Source organism: Marmota monax, unplaced genomic scaffold (genome assembly GCF_021218885.2).
Source record: "Marmota monax isolate L192 unplaced genomic scaffold, Marmota_monax_Labrador192_F-V1.1 WCK01_AAM20220418_F8-fsc00073, whole genome shotgun sequence".
Classification (NCBI taxonomy): domain Eukaryota; kingdom Metazoa; phylum Chordata; class Mammalia; order Rodentia; family Sciuridae; genus Marmota; species Marmota monax.
The window spans coordinates 3,484,925-3,507,703 of record NW_026692846.1 but is presented as its reverse complement, the minus strand read 5'-3'; the positions used below and the strand labels follow the sequence as shown (position 1 = coordinate 3,507,703).

At 48.2% G+C, this 22,779-nt stretch overlaps 1 protein-coding gene and 1 pseudogene across 3 annotated transcripts in view; one reads left to right on the top strand and one right to left on the bottom strand.

Moving 5' to 3' along the window:
* Trappc9 (trafficking protein particle complex subunit 9) overlaps window positions 1-7,820 on the bottom strand; it is a 499,910-nt gene extending 492,090 nt beyond the window's left edge. For 2 of the 3 annotated variants that reach the window (XM_058580865.1, XM_058580867.1), the window contains exons 1-3: window positions 7,704-7,820; window positions 4,687-4,781; window positions 523-1,116 (exon numbers count right to left, since the gene is read on the bottom strand). In XM_058580865.1, the coding sequence (XP_058436848.1) occupies window positions 523-1,106 (584 nt within the window). In that variant the 5' untranslated portion in view covers window positions 1,107-1,116; window positions 4,687-4,781; window positions 7,704-7,820. The remainder of the gene's footprint in view (window positions 1-522; window positions 1,117-4,686; window positions 4,782-7,703) is intronic. The other variant, XM_058580866.1, reaches the window with a different exon arrangement.
* A 5,314-nt stretch (window positions 7,821-13,134) lies between these two features.
* LOC124095720 (septin-14-like) overlaps window positions 13,135-22,779 on the top strand; it is a 34,814-nt pseudogene continuing 25,169 nt past the window's right edge.

The window sequence follows — 22,779 nt, the reverse complement described above, 5'->3', positions numbered from 1 at the left end:
AAGAGACTCAAGTGACCAGATGCCTGCTGAGGCCACAAGGCCAGGAGCAACAGCTCCCTGCACTCCCCCTAGCAGGAAGGGCTCCCTCTTGTAGAGGCTGCTGCTAAGCTCACATTTACTTCTTCCACGGGACAGCAGCTTTGCAGGACAGAGAAACAGGCAGTGGGCAGAGTGAAGAGGATGGCAAGGAGACCTGGCCTGACCTCCCCTGCTCTATCTAGCACTCCCTGGGATACAGGGCATGCAGCCAGTCCATTGCTATGCTCAACACAAGTGGCTGTGGCTACTGTACTGGTAGGAAGCTGCAGGAGTCTCACCAGGGCCCCCAAAGGGTACTGAATGCACACACTAACCCCAGGGATTCCCTTACCCAAAGGCCACCTGTTTTTAAGTCATTGGTCTTGAAAAACAGTGGACAACACTTCTCTGTCCCCACAGCAATAAACTCTACAGAAGGAAGCAACCCAAACCCCCGTCCAGGGGTCAGTGTCTCAGGGGCAGCAGTTCCTCAAGTATACTTACCTACTATCAGTGTCTAGTCCCACGAAGTCCTTCTTCTCGAAGGGGACGCAGAGGAGGGGAATCTTGTCCCCAGACTTGTCCGTGGCCCTATCCAGGCGTTTGGACTCGAGCACAATGAAGAGTGACTCGATGAAGTCCTCGATGCGCTTCTCTACGGAGCTGCAGTCCTCATAGCTGGGGTAGAAGGCCACGTCAGGGCGTTGCTGCTCCGCCACGTCCCCCTGCAGCCCGAACACAAAGAGCCGGGAGTCGTACAGCGTGGAGCCATAGATCTCCTTCTGCACATGGAACTTCTCGAAGGTCTGAGGCCAGTCCCTGGCAGAGAAGCAGTCAGTGATGGTGATGAGGCCCACAACCTTGCGGTGCGTCTGGAAGTCGCCCCACTCATTGTTCTCGGGCGGGTAGTGGTGCCGGTAACGGATGAAGAGTGCACGCTGAGAGTCCCGCATGCTCAGCTGGCTCACGGAGCAGATCCTCCGGTAGATGCTGAAGAAGTTCTCTTCGGAGACCACGCCCACGGGCTGCACAACCACCAGCAGGGTCTGGTGGTCCTCAGCACACTGCATGTAGTCAGGGACGCTCATCCTGAAGGCCCTGTCCAAAGAGAGAAAGCTAGACTCTGAGAAGCAGAGATGACCTCAGCACCGGTTCAGAGACGCAAAGCCTGTGCTTCTGTCCTATCAGCAGCGGGGACAGTGACCTCAATACCAGCACCAGGTCTACCTAGTCAGGGCTTGTGGTTCTCACTGACCACTGCTGTGTGATGTAAGTGACCCATGCAATGTCACTGAGACTTACTTTTCCCTTTTGTGAGAAGCCACAGTTGAAACTAACCATGTGCAAAATTTCATCATGCACATTCCTAACGTCCAGTGAACACAGAAAAGTTGGGGTGCCAGATGTGCTCATGGACAGGAAGTGAATATCCTAAAGAAGTTAATTCTCCCAGATGAACAGAATCAATGCAATTCTGAATAGAATTCCTACCAAGTTTGTTTTTTTTTTTTTTTTTTTTTTTTTTGTGTGTGTGTGTGTGTTTTGGTGATAATGGGGATTAAACCCAGAGGTGCTGTACCATTGAACTACATCCCAAGATTTTTTTTTTTTTTTTGGCAATACTGGGGATTGCTCTACCAATAAGCTACAACCTCTGCCCTTGTTATTTTTCAAGACAAGATCTCACATAACTGAACAAGCAGTCCTTGAACTTGCAATCCTCTGCCTCAGCCCCCAAGTGGCTGGAATTATAGGTATGCACTACTGCACTGATCCCTAACAGATTTTTGATGAAAGGTAACAAACTAATTTATGGCAAGAGTAGCTACAAAACTCCTGAGGTACCACCAACAAGGGGCATTTATCCCACAAGATGGCAAGACCAGGTAGGACTGCTAATGGGGTAACAGAGTATCCTTGCAGCATGATAAAAGTGTCCTAAGACTGATTGTGGTGGTGGCTATGCAGCTTGATCTGCTATGCCCCAGGTCACCAGCCTGTACACCTAGGTTGGTGACCTGGATGATATCTCAATAAAGCTATTAAAAAAAAAAAAAGCCAGATAAAAAAGCCACCATTACCACAGTATTCTCACAAAGACAATTAGACCAGCGAAAAGTAACCCAGCTCAGAACCAGATCCACACAGCCAGGAGATGTGAAACGCAACGAGCGCCACTGTGCAAGGGCAGGAGGGACAGTCTCCTCAACAAAGGGCACCAAGAGGCAGGCACTCCACGAGCAAGGAAGATGCAGGCCCCGTCGGAATACAAGCCTCCTGAAGAAGAAACTCATATGGCCAATCCATGCCCAGAAATAGGTCCACCTCAGTGGCAATCAGGAAAAAAACAGTGACAGACCACTTCGCATCCACCAGTGTGACCAAAAAAAAGCAGCCGGATGCAGAGGCATATGCCCATCATCCCAGCAACCAGGAAGCTGAGCATTGCAAGTCCAAGGCCAGCCTCAGCAACTTAGTGAGACCCTATCTCAAAAAAAGGATAGGGATGTATCTCAAAGAATCCCAGGGTTGCCTAGTACCAAAAAATAAAGTTTTTGGGCTGGGGATGTGGCTCAAGCGGTAGCGCGCTCGCCTGGCATGCATGCGGCCCGGGTTCAATCCTCAGCACCACATACAAACAAAGATGTTGTGTCCGCCGATAACTAAAAAGTAAATATTAAAATTCTCTCTCTCTCTCCCTCTCTCTCACTCTCTCTTTAAAAAAAATAAAGTTTTTATTGTTTTAAAATATACATGCACTCTACCATGGCTCAGCATACAGTTGTGCAGCATGAAGTATGCTCACACTACTGGGCAGCCTTCACCACACCCAGCTCCAGAATTTTGCTCTCAAACTCTGGGCCCACTAAACATCAGCTCCCCTTCCCCACAGCTCCTGGCCACCACCACTGTACCCTCTGTCTCTAGGAATCTGACCTTACTAAGTAACTCACATAACTGAAATCATGCACTGTTTGTCCTCTTGTGACTAACTTATTTCATTTAGCAGAAAGTCTCTAAGGTTCACCCATGTTGTAGCATGTGAAGAATTCCCTCCCTTTTTCAAACTGAATAATATCCCATTGTGTGCAAATACCGCATTTCATTCATTCATCCATTGAATGGACACATGGGTTGCTTTTACTTTTGGGGAGGGAACCACCAAAGATTGAACTCAGGGGCACTCAACCACTGATCCACATCCCCAGCCCTATTTTATATTTTATTTAGAGACAGGGTCTCACTGAGTTGCTTAGCGCTCACTTTTGCTGAGGCTGGCTTTGAACTTGTGACTCTCCTGTCTCAGCCTCCCGAGCTGCTGAAATTACAGGCGTGAGCCACCGCACCCGACTTGCTTATATTTTTGGCTACTGTGAATACTGCTGCTATGAACTCAGGTGTACAGGCAAAACTATGTAAGTATGAAAAGCAGCCAGTGTTTGCAAAGCTGTGGATCAAAGGTCATTTCTCCCATTCAACAGATGGGAGCACAGATAGCATGTCCACTTTGGAAAGTACTGTGGCACATACAAAGGCAGCACATGTGCTCTCTGGACCTGGTGATTCCTCCCACGAAAACTCTGGCACACGGATGGTGAGGAAACGTAAACATGGGTTCACAGAAGCCAGATGCAGAGATAATGTCAATCAATGCTCAGTAAGAAAGGAAAGGATAAATAAACTAGAATAGTGATAGTGAACGACCCACAGCTACACTGCAGGAACATGGGTGGAGCTCAAAACCAACGGGCAAGAGCAAATGAAACCAAGTAGCCGACTAACAAACAGTAGGATTCCATTGACATCAAATTCACACACAGGCAAAACCTGCGCTAGGGCGCCCTTCAGTGGTTGAGCACCTGCCCACCATGCACCGGGTCCTGGGTTCAACTCCCAGCAAGGAAAAATTTTTTTAAAAAACAGGCAACACTGAACACTATTTTGTTGAAGAATATTTACACATACAGAAAAAAAAAAAAAAAAAAAAAATAAGCAAACTTGGGTAGTGGTACTTAGGTGGTAGAGGAATATGTTTGTGAGGAAAAGAGCAGACACTGTGCTTCCCCAGCGGGTGGCAGGTACAGAGGATTTGTGTGGTTACCCTCAAAACTGTACATAAGGGGGCTGGGGCTGGGGCTCAATGGTAGAGCACTCACCTAGCACAGGTAAGGCCCTGGGTTCGATCCTCAGCACCACATAAAAATTAATTAATTAATTAAAGATATTTCTAAAAAACTGTACATAAGCATTACATGTTTTATGTATATTCCAAAATCTTTTAAGAATTAAAAATATGGGGGCTGTGATTGTATCTCAGTGGTTGGAGTGCTTGCCTAGCATGTGTGAGGCATTGGGTTCAATCCCCAGCACCACATAAAAAAAATAAACAAAATAAAGGTATTGTATCCATCTACAATTAAAGATATTTTTTAAAATGAATTAAAAATATGTATTTCAAATATTATACATAGGTCATGTGTTCAAACATTATATATTTGATGTTATATTTTTCAAAAATTTTCAAGAGTTAAAAAAAGGAAGAAAGTCTAAATTCAAAGAGCTTATACTCTAGCACGCAACCAGCTGCTGCATGGAGAACCACAGTCCTCCTCTGCCCTGCTGTTCCTCCCACCGTACCCTCTCCAAGGAGCAAAAGTGAGGACTCACAAGTCACGTGTGCTGTAGATGCCGTTCTGCCTGAAGACAGGGGGACACTGGCATTCAACACAGGTCTGGTTAGGGGAGTGTTCAGTTCCTCTCCTCTGTAGAAAAATGAGAAAAATAGGAATGTATGCTCTTTTTTATAAAACTTAAGCAAACCTAATAAGTGCCTTGTGAACAATAACTATGACCATGATTTTTTTTTTTATATATACTGGGGATTGAACTCAGGGACACTCGACCACTGACCCACATCCCCAGGCCTTTTTTGTATTTTATTTAGAGACAGGGTCTCTCTGAGTTGCTTAGTGCCTTGCCATTGCTGAGGCTGGCTTTGAACTTGTGATCCTACTTCTACTGCCTCAGCCTCCCCAGCCACTGGGATTACAGGCGTGCACCACTGTGCCCGCCTTATGATCATCATTTCTTTTTAGTGTAACTTCTTTCTTTTTTGGTGTTAAAACAGTCTTAGCAGCACACATCAGGGTATGCCTGTCATCTTGGGAGATGTGGTGCACTTGGGAGGCTGTGGTGGGGGGATCACTTGAGCCCGAGAGTTCAAGACCAGCATGGGCAACACAGCAAGACCATCTCAAAAAAAAATAAAAATCTCATTTTTATGAAACGATGATGAGAGTACATAGTGGCTGCGTGTCTCTCTGTTATCCTATCTGAGCAAAAACAAAAACAAGCAACCCAATTATCAATCCTCTAACCTTTGGGATTTAACCTACAAACCAGGTCCTCTTCAGGGTCCCTTCCACTTGTAACTGGACACCGAGAAACACAGGAGGGGACACACCCATGTCCTGGCACACCACCTCAGCAAAAGTTGTCCCTGAAGCTTCTTAGGACCACAGCAAACTTCCCATAAAAATCTGTCTCAGATTCAAACCATGCCTCTGACCCAAGAAGCAGGAGGTCTTAGAGAAGCTGAGAACAGGAAGTATACTACAATTGTGGACAACTTTCCGCACTTCAGACTTCACAACACCCCTGGGTCTCGCATGGGAAGCCCATCCTCATAGCCTGCTCTGGTCCTGCTCCACACTGGCAAACTGGAGCTCAGGCTCCAGCCAGGCCTCCCTACTGCCTCCTTCCAGGGGATCTAATGGAACGCGGCCCAACACCAGGCAGACAATGTCCGAGACAAAGCTAGAGCAACTATGAAGACATCAAAATGGATTTGTTCAGCATGGTAGCTTCTCAAAGAGTGAAACAGAGTTGCTAGAAAACTATCATTCTATTCCCAGGTATGTACCCAAGAGATCTGAAAATGTGTCCCGGCAGGTCAAAACCTTGTACATAGCAGCAACATTCAAATTAGCCAAAGTGAGGAAACAAATCAGATGTGCATTGTGCCAAGCAGACACACAAAAGATGGTCTATCCATGCCATGGGATGTTTTTCAGCCACAAAAAGCACAAAGTATTGACACATGCTAAAACATGGATGATTTATGCTGAAAGAAGCCAGACACAAACAACACGTATGGCACTAATATGAAACGGCCAGAACGTGCAAATCCATAGACACAAAACAAATCAGTGGCTGTGGGGAGTGGGTAGCAGGGGGATGAGAAAGGGCTGCAAACAGGTGTGGAGCTTCTTTCTGGGATGATGGAAAATGTTCTGGAATGGTAGTGGTTGCACAATGGTAAATATATTGAAAATATCTGGAAAATACACTTAAACAAGCAGGTTTTCTGCTAGGTAAAGGATTTATCAACAAAGTTGTCAATTTTTTAAACATTTCCTGAGCCTGGCTGCATGCCTGTAATCCCAGATACTCAGGAGGCCAAGACAGGAGGATCACAACTTCTAGCAACTTAGCCAGACCATGTCTCAAAAATTTTTAAAACCAGTTGGGGATTAGGTTATAGTAAAGTGCTTGCCTGGCATGCCTGAGGTCCTGAGACGAATTCTCAACATGGGGGGGGGGGGGGTCTTGACAATTATTTTTCCTTCTCCACTACTAGTCTGCTGTGTAATTTTAAAAACATAACAAAATCTTGACAAATCTGTAGTACTGCAACATTCTTAGGTCTCCAACATGGTGAGGCTGGTGCTTCTGTTTCAAATATTAATAAAGCTGGCCCAGAAAGTAGCTACTGTGCTTTTTAGAAATGAGCAGTCACTGGTTTAAATGAGGGGGTGGGGGTGGGTTTCAGTCATAGCCTCAAACCTTCAGCTCATTATGAAATGAACAGAGCCCTGTTTCAGCATTTTAATTTCCCTCTCCACAAAACATGTGAAGACAACACACTGCATCCTAACAACAGAAAACTTCCAGTTGAAAGGCTTTTATGGACGCATAAGGTGGTGCATGCTTGTAATCCCAGCTACTCTGGAGGCCAAGGCAAGAGGCTGGCAAGTTCAAGGCCAGCCTCATCAATTTAGGAGAACCTGTCTCAAAGTGAGTGCAGCTGATTGGTAGAACGCCCCTGGGTTAAGTACCCAGTATCACAAAAAAGGGGTATGGTGGCATTTACGTCGTCGGGAAGGTGAGCGGGCGGAGGGGACACTGACAGAGGCGATCACAGGCCAGCGCGGAGTGACACTTTCCTGCCCCACGGCTGCACCCGCACAAGCACAAGCGAGAGTTGCAGGGAGGGTTCGAGGCGCTCCTCCCGCAGCCGACTTCAGGAGAGCGGCGGGCCCCGGGGCGAGGGGCGTGTCGCCGCCCGCACCAGGAGCGCCAGCCCGAGGGCACCCAACGGAGGCGGCGGGCACCTCGCGGATCCGGCGCGCCCAGGCCCGGCCCAGCGGCAGGTGCGGCCGGAGTCTGCCGCGGGCGTGGACACGGCCCCGGACAGGTGCGCGCAGGGCACACGGGCATCGGGGCCGCGAGCGGGGCCGATCGCAGCCGGGCGGGGCGGCGACCCGGGGCAGGTGGGCAGACCCGGCCGGACAGGTGTGGGCTGGCGAGCCCCTCCGCGAGGCCACGGCGGCTGCGCGGCCGCCACACGCGCCCTCCCCGGGCCGGCCGACTCCCTGACCCGGAGCCCCCCGCTTCGCACTTACACAGCCGGTGGCCCGGGCCGGAGCAGGAGCCAACGGCCTGACGGGCAGCGGGCCGAGCTGCCTCAGCGGCCGCTCCCCCGGCTCACGGCTGGCGCTTCCGACTGGGGCCGAGCGGCGCCGCTCTGCGCATGCGCAGATCCCGTCCTGCCGGCGCTCCGGCCCGGGTTTTCAAACCGACGCGGGGAAGCGCGTGCGGTGGGAGGAGCTGGACCGGGAGGAGCGGGAGAGAGGGAGGGAAGGAGAGGGAGGAGGTGGAGGGAGGGAGAGACCTGGAGGAGCTGGGAGGAGGGAGGGACCTGGAAGAAGAAAGGAAGACTGGAGGGAGAGAAGCAGAAATGAAGAGCAGAGTTTTTGCTCCTAGGGCCGGGCACCCTCAGGGAAGGACCTGCCCTGTCACCCTGTCTCCCAGCCACTCACTAATCCCTCAGGAATAGTAGTAGAGGCCCCTGCAAAACCCCTAGTGAGCTGGCCTGAGGCTGAAGCTGGAGGATTGTGAGTTCTAAGCCAGCCTCAGCAAATGGAGGTGCTAAGCAACTCAGTGAGACCCTCTCTCTAAATAAAATACGAAATAGGGCTGGGGATGGGGGTCAGCGGCCGAGTGCCCCTGAGTTCAGTCCCCAGTACTGCCCCAAAATGAAAAAACCCTAGTGATAGGGGACAAAGAGATGTGATAGGTGGAAACATGAGGCCAAGGGAATCATTCTAAAACTGGGCCCACTGTGCTGACCCCCACATGTTTTCACTTTTAAAAAGCAATTTGCCTGCAGCCCTGCATGTCTTAAGTCCCCAAGATATGTTACATTCCTCCGCAAACAATCTGTTATCTGCAGGAGAAATGCAGGCCCAGGCCCGGGAAATGCAGATAAGAGCACTTGCTACCCTGAGGCGGGGAGGGAATGGGGAGACACACTGTGACCCTTACACAGACCAGATTCCAGAACTCAGGGAGATGAGGATCACCCCCCTAATAATGAAACCATTAAGAACAAGGTCCAATTAGAACTGGTCAGCCTGGGCCAAAGTGACCTAGAGTTGCCATGGTAGTGGGGACTTGAAAATCTGATGTCATCCTGCTGTCACTCAAAAGTCAAGAGGTGGACCTGGGCAGAACTCTAAAGACACTCTGGGACACTCCCCCCACCCAATAAAACTGGAGAGTAAGACAGGTGGGCCGTCCCCTCTCTTGAGAGGACCCACTCTCTCCCTTGAGAGTGTCTTCCTTTCCCCTTTCCTATCCTTTCTAATAAACTCATGCCTGCTACTCTTAGCAACATGTCTTGAAAATTTTTTTGGCATAATTACAAGAATCAGGGATTGAAGGGGGATCTTCATGCTGCCTCAGATTCCCAGAAAGCCCCAACCTTATATGCTTTATAGCACTCAGGGGCGCTCAGTGCACCACTATCCTTCTCTCCTTTTGCAGATAGAGAGACTAAGGGGTGTGTGGCGTGAGACTCTCTCGGGCATGTTTAATCTGCAGGGTGGTAGGGCCCAACTGCTAATGCCAGTCAGAGGTCAGAACCTGAGCCTGAAGCCTGCTCATCCCCCACTTGGAGGACCCCAGCAATCAAATTCCATGAAGGGTGCAGGGGACCTGTGTCAACTCCAGGGCCATAGCACCTAGCTTGCCAAATAGCAACAGAAGCCACCCAAAGGTGTAAATTGCTCTGGGTTTAAGACAAAGGAAAGAGGATTCACACACATAGCTTAGACTATGCACAGCACAGAAGGAATTTTTTTCCCTTGCAGTGCAAAGGATCAGACCGGGGCCTCCTGTGTGCTAGACAAGCGTCACTCTCCCTCTGAGCTCCATCCCCAGCCTCAGACAGAATTCTTAATAGGTGACATCTCCAGGAAAGACAGAAAACAGGGAGAGGGAGTCGCTCTCCTTTATGTATTTTTAATGTTCTGTGTGAATATTCCACCATATGCATGCTTTTTTTCCAATTAAAAAAATTTTTTTAAAAAGACAGTACTGGAAGCCAGGACTAGTTCTCTCAGAAAACACAGTAGCAACCGAAAAAATGGTCTGAACCAACCCTTATGCTTTAAGCTAGCAAGCATTTATTGACCCTTTCCTGTATGGCCAAGACTGTTTTATGTCTTATGTTATTATTCATATTTTTTATAAAATAATAATATGCTACCCCTCATCCCTGCCCAGGACCAGTAGAAAACCAATTGAGTTTTTATTGAATTGTAAGGAGTAGGAATGATTTATAAACAAAACACATCTTCAGAGAAAAACAGATAGAGGGGATTTCTAGCATGCCAGGAAGCATCTTCGGTGGAGACAGAGGGTGAGGACTGAGGAAGAGTGCCCACTAGACAACAGAGAGCTGGCAGAGGGCAGGGGAGGGCCTCAGCATGATAAAGGTCTATGTGGTTAATGTTACAGAACACAGAAAAGAGACATCTTTAAGAACCACCAGTGACGGAGGGCTGTGTGCCAGGAACCAGGCTCCACGCCTCACTCAGGGACTTCACAGATCCACAAAAAGTAGCTTTTCTGAGTGCTGAGGTCCAGAAAGGACACACCACTTGGCTAGGGGCACACGAGTGGCTGGTGCTATTTAGGAACTCTAATCCTGGGCAGTCTGACTCCACAACCTGTACTCTTCCTATAGTTCTTATTCTCTATAAATGGATAAGACAAGCAACTGGGAAAGCTGGCCAACTGAAGCATTGTTTATGTTTGTACAGCATTTCCCTATTTATAATACCCACTTTATTTCACCGTCTCAGCCAATCTGCAGGGGAGGAAGGAACCATCATTCAAAACCCTTATCAATGAGAAAACAGATACTCATCAGGTGTAAGAGCTTACACAGCCCCAAGTGGGGTGGGGCTGTCCAGCTGCCAAGTGGGGGTGTTCGGATCAGGCCCAAGGCTGTCTCTGGGACTTGGTTCTACTTCTATACCAGCTTTAACATCTCCCAAGCAAATGAGAAATGGATATTGGGATTCAAAGAGCACACAAAGACTGCCCTGGTTAGACATACAAAGTTGGAGGGAACCTTTAAAATAATCTTGAGCGACCTCATACCCATACTAGATCCCCTCTACAAAGATCCTAAGAAAGGCCGGGCGTGGTGGTGCACACCTATAATTCCAATGGCTCAGGAGGCTGAGGCAGGAGGATTGAAAGTTCAAAGCCAGCCTCAGCAATTTAGCAAAGCATTAAGCAAATTAGTAAGACTCTGTCTCTGAATAAAATATAAAAAGGGCTGGGAATGTGGCTCAGCGGTTAGGTGCCCTGGGTTCCATCACTGGTACCAAAAAAAAAAAAAAAAAAGAGAGAGAGAGAGAGAGAGAGGATTGGCAGGAGGCTTTTTGGCTTTTTGTTTGTTTGTTTGTTTGGTACCAGGGATTGTACCCAGGGGTGCTTAATCACTGAATCACACCCCCAGCCCTTTATGTTTTTTATTTTGAGATAGGGTCTTGCTAAGTTCCTTAGGGCCTCAATAAATTGCTGAGGCTGGCTTTGACCTCCTATCTCAGCTTCCTGAGCCACTGGAATTAGAGTCGTGAGCCACTGTGCCTGGTTAGATAGTGGCTTTGATGCCATGTATGTATTTTCATGGGCCACTGTAACAAATGACCATAGATTGGTGGCTTAAACAAGTGTTGATTGGTTATGGTCCAGAGGCCAGAAGTCTGAAATCAGGAAGCCAGCAGGGTGCTTTCCAGGGAGGGCCCTTGCTATGGTTTGAGTGTCTCCTAAGGCTCAAAATGAGGAAATTCAGTCCCACTTCGAGGAAAACAGAGGGTGAAAACCTAATCTGACCTTGGTGTTTAGAGATGGGGCTTTTAGGAGGTAATTACAGTTAGGTAAAGTCACCTTATGGAATTCCTGTGATTACATGCTGGTGGCTTTATAAGAGGGAGAGACCAGACACGTATCCAAGCACCCTCTCTCTCTGCCCTGTGCTACCTCGATTTCTGCCAACAAGAAGGCACCTCCAGATCCATAAGCCAAAATAAGCCTCTTTTCTTCTACATTTATCCCGTCTTTGATACTGTATTATTAGCAGCAGAAAACAGACTAATGCAGCCCTCCCCTGGTTGCAGCCTGCTGACTTCTTATATCCTCACAGCAGACAGAGAGCCAACTAGCTCTCTTGTCTCTTCTGAGGACACAAGTCCTACTGGTGAGGGCAAAGCCCTGACACCTAACTGCCTCCTCCTAATACCACCACACATAGAATCAGATTGCAACATATGAATCTGGGGGTGTACAAACATTCAGTTCATAACAAGCTCTATTAAAGTTTCCAACATAGCCAGAATCTGCTTCCCTGAAACACCCAATCTTGGGGTCTCAAAGAACAGGACCTATGCCCAACTAGGCTTGGTGGAGTTGATAATTATCAGAGTCTTGAGTTAACAGGGTAAGTTGGTGGCCCTCCTCCAGCACTCCCTAACTATAAACTTCAATGTCTTCTATTAAGTGAGGGTACCACTTATTAGAACTAAATAAAACAACAGAAAGCAATTTTAGACAGTGTGACACAAATACTGTTACACACACAGCTCTGGGACAAGATGACCATATGTGTCTATTTGCCTGGGACAGTCCAAGGTAATGGCTATTGTTCTGGCTGTTTCCTTTTTGGATGGTGCCATCATTCCTACAGGCTTTGATCCCCCAGTACCCTGAATGGTCCCTTACTCTTTCCCATGTTGCAGAGCTCTCTTAATGAGTAGACAGGCACGGGGATGCTTGTCAACAGTGCCACGTCTCACCTGGGTTTTCTAGCTCACAGACCAAGGAGGGAAGAAATTATTTCAATAAACCACACTTACTTAGCATCACTGAATGCCAATCGCTTCATTAAACCTTCACATGTCCTCCATCAAAAGAACGCAAGAATGACAGATACCACTTAGGGACCTCCTACCTGGCAGGTAACGTGCACTGTGCTAGTCATAAATCTCTCACATAATCCTCATTCTGACCCTATAATTCGGGTTGTTTTAAAGGGCAGTAACACTCTTTCCCCCTCTTCTTGAGCGTATAACAATTGAGAAAACAAAGAAATCAGTCCATTGAAATTATAATTGCAATGAAACCCTGATTCAACCCCAACTTAAGTGTCAAGCTCATTTGAAACCTCACCATCTCTCTGCAAGATAGCTACACTATTCTTTCAGAGATGAATGCAAAGCCAAAGAGGGGGCTCATAGGTAATTCAGCGGCTAGCCAGGTCTTTCCATGGAAGGTCCCCTCCTTTTGCAGAAATCACATCACAGTGGACACGAGAGGAGGGGAAACCGCAATGTCAGCCAGAACATAGGCTCCTCGAGGAATGGGACTGCTTGCCACTCATCTCCAAACCCCCAGCGCCTAGCACGAGCTTGTACTGCGTGCTCAACCAACAACCAACCAATGCTTTCCATGAATGAACGAACGAGCCAGCTGACCGCCGGAATGCGCCGCCAGGTCGGCGCCGGGCTCCCAGCGGGCCAATCAACACCTCCGCTCGTCGCCCTGCCTTCAGACACGCCCCTACCCGCCCTCGGGGCGCCCTCCAGCTGCATGCAAATCCCGGAGCGGAGGTTCCCGGGCTCCGGCGGCGGCAGTGCGCATGCCCTAGGGCGGGCCGTCGCGAGGCACCGCTTTCCCGCGGCGCCTAGGGGGCACATTTGAAAGCGATTGGTCGGGAGGACGGAAATCAAGCTCCGCCCTCCTCCCCACCCCCGGCACAGCTCCTATCAGAGCACCCAAGCCTCTTTTGGGCCGGCCCTGCCCCTGCACCGTCTCCACCCACCCCGACGCTCTGGTCCCTCTGGGAACTCAGCCTCCACCGGGTCCTAATCAGAAGGGGGCAACCGGAAGTGACGCGCAGCGCGAGCGAAAAGAGGCGGGTCGGCGCTCGTCGCCCTGGCAATCGAGCTCCCCGCGTGCGTCACGGCCCCTCTGGCGGCGCCTGCCTTTGTGCGTCTCGTCCGCTGGGAAAGGAGTGCCCGCCACCGGCGGGCGGGCGGCCGTCAGGGGCCAGCCCTGGGCAGCCCGAGAAGAGGCGCTTCGAACCTAGGTGCTCCTCGTTCTCAGGGGCAGCTCTGTTCCCCCCGTTTTTAAAAAACATGCTGTAAGTGGCAGATGGACACGGGGCCTTTATTTTGTCTATTTATTTTGTGTGGTGCAGAGGGTCGAGCCCAGGGCCTCACGTGCTCCGGGAGCGCTCCACCACTCAGCCCCAGCCCCTCTCCCCCACCATTTTTAAAAATTGGTCGGGAGCCACTCTTGGGGTCAGCGTTTTGGTTTTGGTCCAGGGGACTGAACCCAGGGGTTCTGCCACTACCCCCAGGCCTTTCTAGTTTTCCTTTCGAGACAGGATCTTACCAAGTTGCTGAGGCTGGCCTCAACCTTCCCATCCTCCTGCCTCAGCCTCAGCCTCAGTCTTCGGGATCGCAGACTCGTGATGCCTTTTTGGAATTAGCTTTTTAACTGTGCTTTTAAACCAGAAGGTCTGCACGAATTGTAAAAGAAATTCACATACACCCCTTAAGCATATTCGCCATTTTTTTTAAAGTGTTTGCCTTGTGAATTTAATCGTTATGTGTGTTTCTCTCACACATCGGCAGTACATTTTAATTGCTAAAAGATAAAAACATTACTCGCAAGGGAACTGTCAAAAGATAGAAAAGTTATGATTTAATGTTATGACCTAGCTAATGCTTAAGTATGCTCACTAATGTGTGTGGGCTGCGTGTAGAGCCAGAAAGGTTGTAGAAATAAGTTATGATATATCCCACTTAATAACAATCGTATTTTACATTTCAAAATAAAGTTGAAAAAAAATCCTGACAAAGATTACATTTGAGGAACTGCAATTCCATGTGTGAACACCAGATGGCATAAGAAGCTGTTCTAAAAAGGCAAGCATCCATGTTTGCACTGAATTAGGATAAAATTGCCTCTGAATCCTAGAATTTCGTCACCTCGTCAGAGTTCTGTGCGAATTCATAGCAGAGTAGAAATGAGGAGTTGAGGAGAGAGGTTCATCTGTATCGCCAGTGGCTTACTCTTGGGTAATTTAAGAATCCGAGTCAATATATTTGTTCTATTATGTTGTGCTTTGTGTTACCTATACAGTAATATGTAACGATCTAATTGGAAGTATGTGTGGTGTGTATGTCAGTAACATGTTATAATTCAAGTGATGTTCTCTTCTGTTAACAGGCCTGAAGCAGCATTTTAGAGTCAGACTGAGGCCGCATCTCTGCTGTCTGCTGACCAGTATAGGACTTATCTGAAATGGTCAAGTACCAGAGAAACGTGGAGGGGTTGTGGTCATTTAAGCACCCTTGCCCTTTCTTTCCTCCTTTCTGGAAAGCAGGTCATGAGGATCCCCAAGAGGCTGAAAGCAATGCTAACAGAATAGACCTAAATGGTGTCCCACCTGACGTGGCCTCATGCTGTGATGCTCCTGCCAGCCACCACAGTGTGGCTCCAGCAGGCAAACAGGGCCTTTGACAAGGACCTTTCAAAGTATCAAGTCCCAAAATCCCAGGAAGAACAGAGGAACCATTCCAGACTCTGTGAGACAAAAAAGATAGGACAGTGTCCTGCAAGGCTCCACACTGGCTCATTAAATAGACGCAAGATACCGACTCCTCTAAAGTATATGCCAATTAGAACAGGCAGTGAGATGGAATGGGGCTGAGGATCCCATGGCAGTGACACACTAATGCTAATGTCCTAGTTTTGATGGCTGCATGGAGACTATGCAGAAGAATATTCTTGCCAGGTTTGGGAAAATAAGCTACTTCTGCAGGGCACAGTGGCACATGCCTGTAATCTCAGCAACTCAGGAGGCTGAAGCAGGAGGACGGCAAATTCAAAGCCAGACTCAGCAACTTAGTGAGGTCCTAAGCAACTCAGTGAGAACCTATCCCTGAATACAATATAAAAAAAGGCTGGGGCCAGGCATGGTGGCGCATACCTGTAATCCCAGTGGCTTAGGAGGCTGAGGCAGGAAGATCGAGATTTCAAAGTCAGTCTAAGCAAAAAAGAGACATTAAGCAACTCAGTGAGACCCTGTCTCTAAATAAAATTCAGAATAGGGCTGGGGATACGGCTCAATGTTCCCCAGTACCAAAAAAAAAAGAAAGAAAAGGGCTGGGGATGTAGCTCAGTGGCTAAGTGCTCCTGAGTTCAATTCCCAGGACCAAAAGAAAGAAAGAAAAAATAAGTTATGTGTACTGTACTTGCAACTTAAGTTAATAACTGCTTCAAAAATTGAGAATTCCAAACCACATGCAGTGGCACACACCTGTGATTCCAGCTACAGGAGGCTGAGGCAGGAGGATCATGTGCTGGAGGCCATCCTGGACAACACAGCAAGACCTTACCCCCCAAAAAATAAAATAAGTTAAAATAAAAAAGGAGAGAGAGAATTTCAGAGAAAGTTTAAGCAACTAAAAACACACCATGATTTCTGGCTTGACTCTGACATACTGAATGAGAACACCAGAGGAATGGCAGAGAGGGGTACTTTTAAAAGCCGGTTAGGCTTGGAAGGGAGCTGCTCCTGAGGCCTGAGACGGGGAAGATCAGCCCACGCAGGCAGACTGATGGCTCTCACCATCCACTCATCCAGAGCCTCATGGGGAGCTGAAATTATTTGTTCCATACAAGTTGCCTTGTTAATCAGGCCTCCACTGATCTCAGCTTTGTCTTCCATTTCTGCCTTGACATGGGAGGCCTTCCCTCTCCTGCTAAAGTACTACTGTTGCAGGAAACAGACTGGGAGAGGAGAACCCCAAACTGTATTTTACACCAGCGGGCCCAGAGGAAAACAAAGCTCCAAATCCTGAGCTCCCGTGAGCAGCTTCTCACACATTTATAGGCTGTCTAGTGGCATACATCTTCTAGTCTGCTTGGGTTTCTAGCAGGAAGGATGTTTACAACAGCAGTTCAAGAAGGGGAAGGACTGGCTGCTCTTACAAAGCCTCTAACCTTGAGCCCCAGCCCCCACAGGTGCATTTACACTTCACAGGGCAGTGGTCAGACCCCAGGGGAAGTTTTCTACAATCCCAAAGGTAGGGACCCAGGTCAGTGGGCTTCCTGGAGAAAGGCGGCGGGAGCCAGGGAAGGGGAACTTGCCTAGGCAATGATTTCTTACACAACATTTTTATAATTTCACTAAATGACCAGGTTTGGTTTTGCCATCACACTATTTTAAACAAGCAAACTAAGAGCCTCTTTGAAAATGCAGGGTGTGCACTTCTCCAGCCAGTGTTGGGACACTCCGTGTGTCTGTCTCAGAGGAAAGGGGCTTCTGGAGCCTCAGCACAGACCAGTGCCCCACTCTGTGATTTTTAGAATCTTTGTGCTATTAAGACAGGTTAGTTCAGGGCTGGGGTTGTGGCTCAGAGGTAGAGCGCTGGCCTAGCATGCATGAGGCACTGGGTTTGATTCTCAGCACCACAAAAAAATGAAATAAAGATATTGTAAAAAAAAAAAAAAAAAGACAGTTTAGCCAGTGTGGTGGCCACACCTGTATGTACACCAACATCTCCAGAGGCTGAGGTACAAGGATAACAAGCTCAAGGCCAGCCTGGGCAACTTAACAAGACCCCCCTCTCAAAAAATAAAAAGGGGGATTCCACCTCTTGGGTTCCCTTCTTCCTCCAGGGAGAAGTCTTTTCTGCTGTCCTTTAATAAAGCTTTTACTTTCCACTGTAAACTTGCTTTGGTGTGCTTCTCTGGTGTTTATGTTATGCTCAAATTTGGGACCACCAAAAAACCACCAGAAACCAAGATCCATGTAAGCAGCAAAGAGGTGTTTATTGTGAGCTAGCTTAGTCCTCCATGTGCACACAGCAACTGGTGATGCTGAGGGGTCCCGAGCCCAGGGTTTGCAGCAGTTTTATACACTCTTTGGGGAAGGCAGGGACTTCACATACATCATAGCATCTCTTAGCATATCATCACACACCGGGGGAAAATCACAAAACAACTCTAAAACATGATTAGCACATTCACTGTTGGGAACAAGTTGGGTAGGGGTGATTGATTAGTACAAGAGGGGGATTCGTTTGAAATGATTGGTTTAAGCCACGGGGGAGTACGTGCTGAACTACATGTTTTCCCAATATATTATCAACCACCATAAACTACTGGGGGGTCATCTGGCATCCTGTCTCATGTTGATTGGTGGTTGCTAGGGGGTTGCTATGGGTCCTCACTTAGCCTGACTTGAGTCAGGGACACCTGGCACAGCAGAGCTCTCCTGTTATTTGTAGACAAAAAACTCAGCAGGGTGGGTATTTGCCTAGGAGTGCTCTGTGGGTCTTTCCAAGTACAAGGGTCAAGGCCCCTTCCTTGGACAGGCTTTGCTCTGAAGTAGAGGCTGGTTTTTCATTATACTTCAGCATTGGGGAAGCAAGGACTTGTCACCAGTAAACAGCAGTAACAGATTGGAGGTTCCCCACTGAGATCTACACCGAGAGATCAAGAGGAAAAGAAGGAGAAAGAGCACAGAGACAGAAAACAGACTGAAGTGCTGGTATTTGATCTTAGATGAACCACCCATCACTCAAATGGCCCTCCAGCCTGTTACTTCTCAATCGGACTTCTATCATGGACCACACAATAGACCTGATTTTTTAAAAGGGGGACTCCAAAACTGCTTGCTCAACACTGCCCCCTTTCAGCTCGAAGAAGCCAGAATGGTCATCGCCCCCTTTCCTTACAGCAGTAAGGAGTTCCCAAAATTAGAGGGGAGAATGAAGCCAGATTTACAGATAGGTAGTTAGTGTTAGTTAGGTAAATCAGTTCTAATATCGAGTAAAATCAAGAATGAAGGCCATATTGAGAATGGAGTCCAGGAAAAGGGGAATTGAAAAAGTCCCCAAGGCCCAGAGCCCATCCCAAGGAAATGTTAATGAAGCAACTCCCAGCAAACAAGGAGATGCTGATCCAAAAGCCCTTCCTGCCGAGATTATTCCAGATTACTCCCACCTGTCCCCCACCCTTTGGGCCTTCCCACCTACATTCCATCACTTCAAGATAACAGAACAAAGGACAGAAATGCATGCTACAGGAAATCGAAATCTGAAAGTAGACCTTAGCTATAAAAAAGGGAAGACCTCCCCCTTCCATGGATTCCACCTCTTGGGTCCCCTTCTTCTTCCAGGGAGAAGTCTTTTCTGCTGTCCTTTAATAAAGCTTTTACTTTCCACTCTAAAAAAAAAAAAAAAAAAAAAAAAAAGGCCAGGCACAGTGGCACACAACCGTGATCTCAGCCCCTCAGAAGCCTAAGCAACTCAGTGAGACTCTATCTCAAAATTTAAAAAAAGGACTGGAGATGTAGCTCAGTGGTTAGGCGCCCCTGGGTTTAATCCTCAGTATGGGGATGGAGGGACAGGTTATAGGAGTTGTGGCCACAGGAAACCTGCTGTATATAGCTCTGTTCAACTCAAGGAGTAACTAACTGGATCTAACCATGCTTCAACTTCTCTTAACTATACTTTACATACCCACCCACACTAAAAGCCAGTTCAGGGAACTTCAGAAAGGCCACTTGCAGTAGGACCTTATAAGGGTCTGGGTTTCCCTATGGCCACATGGACTCTAAACATGTAAGAAGTCAATGAATTGTGGGTTTTCTGATGTGGTTGTGTGTGCGTGTGTGTGCATGCATGTGCTGCAGATTGAAATGGGCCTCACACTTGCTAGGCAAACTCTCTACCACAGAGCTACATTCCCAGTCGCTTTGATTTTTTGACACAGGTTCTTGCTGGCTGGCCTCCAACTTGTAATCCTCCTACCTCAGGCTCCTCCTATAACTAAGTATTACAGGTGTGTGCCACCACATACCCTGCAGAGTCATGATCTTCCAGTGAGTGAATTGTGTGTCATGCCACTTATATCTCAGTAAAGTAGTTTTAGAATAATTTGTCCCCAGCAGGTGAGGTCGAGGCAGGAGGATCACAAGTAGAGGCCATCCTGGGCAATCCTATCTTAAAATAAAATTTTAAAAAATTTAAAAGAACTAAAGATGTAGCTCAGTGGCAAAGTGACCCTGGGTTCAATCCTCAGTACAAAAAGAAAAATTTCTCCCTTGCCTAGAAGCCCAGCCTCACTTCAGCTCCATTTTCTAGGGGTCGCCCTCCTACCCCATGGAGCTCTGACCCGTAATGTTCTTCTCTTCCTGTACATGCCCATCTGGCATATTTCCCCCGGCTCTCAAATCTTAGTCCTTCCTTGTCTGCAAAGCCTTCTCTGACTTTCCAAGCAGAGGGATCACTACTAGGTCCTTGGGGTCAACTCCCGGGCACACCTCTGTACAGTGACAGTCCCCTGTCTGCCCTCCAACCTGTTCCAGAGCTTCATCTCTGAACAGGGACCAGCAGCCATAGAAACTCACTGGAATGGCATCGAACCAATGGAGAGGAGATGGTAAAAGGCTGTGGAGTAGCCCAGGGAAGCAGGCTCGGGTCATGACTTATTTCACCCACACAGTAAATTCATAGCCAAACCTCATGCATTATCTGTATATCCATCTTAAAATTATATAAGTGTGTAACTTTGAAAAGTAAAAAGCAAATATAGGGAGAATAGCAGCACCCAAGCTCCGCCTCACTGTGAACCGGGTGAGGAAATGGAGTGTTTTCAAACACTGAGCAGCAGGCAGCTTGGGACCTGTCCCTGACACAGGTAAAACAGGTGAGGTGAGCTCTGCAGAAACTCAGGCTTCTGCCAGGAGTCCATCTGTCCACAGTACATGGAGAGGTCACTCACACACACCGTGGGTCCGGGTTGAGGAGACAGAGCCTGGAGAGTGAGGGAGAGCGCCCCAGAGCCATGTGCGCCCTGGGCCACCACCGAGATGAGCACACACAGGTCTGACTGAGGCAGTGAATAAGAGGCTTGAGAACAGATCCACAGGTAGACCAGGGCCCGGAGCACAGAGCAGGTGACAGGTGAGGCCTCCAGTCGCAAATACCGAGGCCAGCCAAGCTCACAGTGACCTGAATACAGATTCTCTAGCTGTACCTTGAGATGCTCACAGCTGTAGCAAGGACACCTCTAGGGCAGCCCCAGGCCAGACCCTGAGCCACACAGGCCACCAGTGCCTCCCAGAGTCTACCCTAAGGCCCAGTCACTGGTTATGCAGCAATAGGTAAGTGAAACTGAAAAATGCCATGAAGGAAATAAGAAGGCCAGCCACAGACCAAGTGAGAGATTCACAATAGAAGGAATAATGTGAAAGACGTTCACAACGCATCAGTAGGAGGCCAACAACATGCTGGCCAGGTAAAAAAAATAGGCAAAGAAAAACAAAGAAATAGGCAAAGTATTTGAATAAGTACTTTGCACATGCATACCACATCCCCACATCCCTATGGTTTATTGAGCCTGGTGGCTCAGGAGGCTGATGCAGGAGGATCGCAAGTTCAAAGCCAGCCTCAGCAACTTAGCTTCTAAGCAACTTCATGAGACCCTGTCTCTAAATAAAATATAAAAGGGGACTAGGGGATGTGGCTCAGTGATTAGACACATGTGGGTTCAGTCCCCCCGCCACACTGAAAAACACATTATTGGGGTTCAGCATGGTGAAGCCTGCCTGTAATTGAAGCTGTGGCAAGGACACTTCTGGGGCAGCCCCAGGCCAGACCGTGAGCCACACAGGCCACCAGGGTCTGTGTGGCTCAGGTTCAAGGCCAGCCTTAGCAATTTAGTGAGACCCTGTCTCAAAATATAAAAGGGCTGGGAACCCACAAGTATGGGTTCAATCCCCAGTTCTGCAAAGAAAAAAAAATTATTGGGGCCCCAGGGGGCATCACTTAGTGGTAGAACACTTGCCTAGCCAGCACAAGGACACAGATTTGACCTCAGCAGCCCCCCAAAACAGAAACTTAAGTTGCTAATCTTCAAGGAATATTGGGAACTGCAAATCAAGTCAAGATGGTGCCTGGCAGTTTGCCAGGAGGAGTGGTTTGTGAGGCAACGCCACAGAGCCATTAAGATGGTGGGGATTCCTTATTGGCTGACTGCTGTATCTGGATGATGCTAATTGAGTCAAGCTGTGTGTAATCAGTTAGGTATATACACACCGCTGTTGTTCCATAATAAAGCAGTTCCCGCTTCAACCTTCAAGTTGCTTGTCACCTCCAGGTTATTTTGCCCAGCCGGACTGCGGCAAATGGTGGCCTGTATGGAACCTGGGACGCTCGGGGGTAAGTGACAAGGAAAGCTGCTCATCCCTAGAAATAGATAGGACAGGAGGAAAACTGCTCGCCCCTGAGGAAGAAATAGGGCGAGAGAACGAATGGCCATTTCAGGAAAATGGAGAAGATTGACACAGTGTGTTTTTCTTTCGTTTTGTCTTAGTGTGTTGTATTGTTTTTGTTACGGATCAGAAGTTAGTAAAAATCAAACTGAAGGGGTGTTAAGTAAATTGCTGAAGGAAGGAGGCACCCCAATGAAACCAAGAACAGTTAGGGCATATGTTGATAAAAGCCCAGGAACTCTAGTCAGAAAGAGGAAGAAAGTTCAGAGGAGGAAGGACTATCAGGGAAGGAGTTACAACAAAAGGCTGCTACTAATCTCTTTTCGTCACCAGAGGATGTGTGAAGTGGCACGGTCCGGCCAGTCGCTGTGCAGCAGGGACTTTCTAGCTGCCGCCGCCGGTGGCGGGGCTGCCAGCCCTTCCCCACCATGGGGCTGCCCAGGGAGCAGGACGCTTCAGCCGGCAGTGGAGGACGTGCCCAGTGCCCCTGAAGTTTGGCCATTTCCAATGCCAATAACTAATGAGTCGCCAGTTTTTCCCTATTTGCTGCAGGTGCTGCCATGGGACATCCAGAACTCCAGTTTTCAATTATGGTGATAGCATTTACCTTCAGATGCTTTAGTATTTTACAGCTGTCACCACAGCTGCATCAGCTTACAGTTATTATCATTAAAGGTCCTGACCCAGTGATTGTCTGGAGTCGGGGGTCTGTTTGTGTGTTTCCACAGGGAGAACAGCAGCCGATTTGGATTCCAGAGAGACTAATTAAAGCGATTTCTACAGACCAAAAAGAAGATGATTTGGCTCATATCCATAACACCTGATATCCA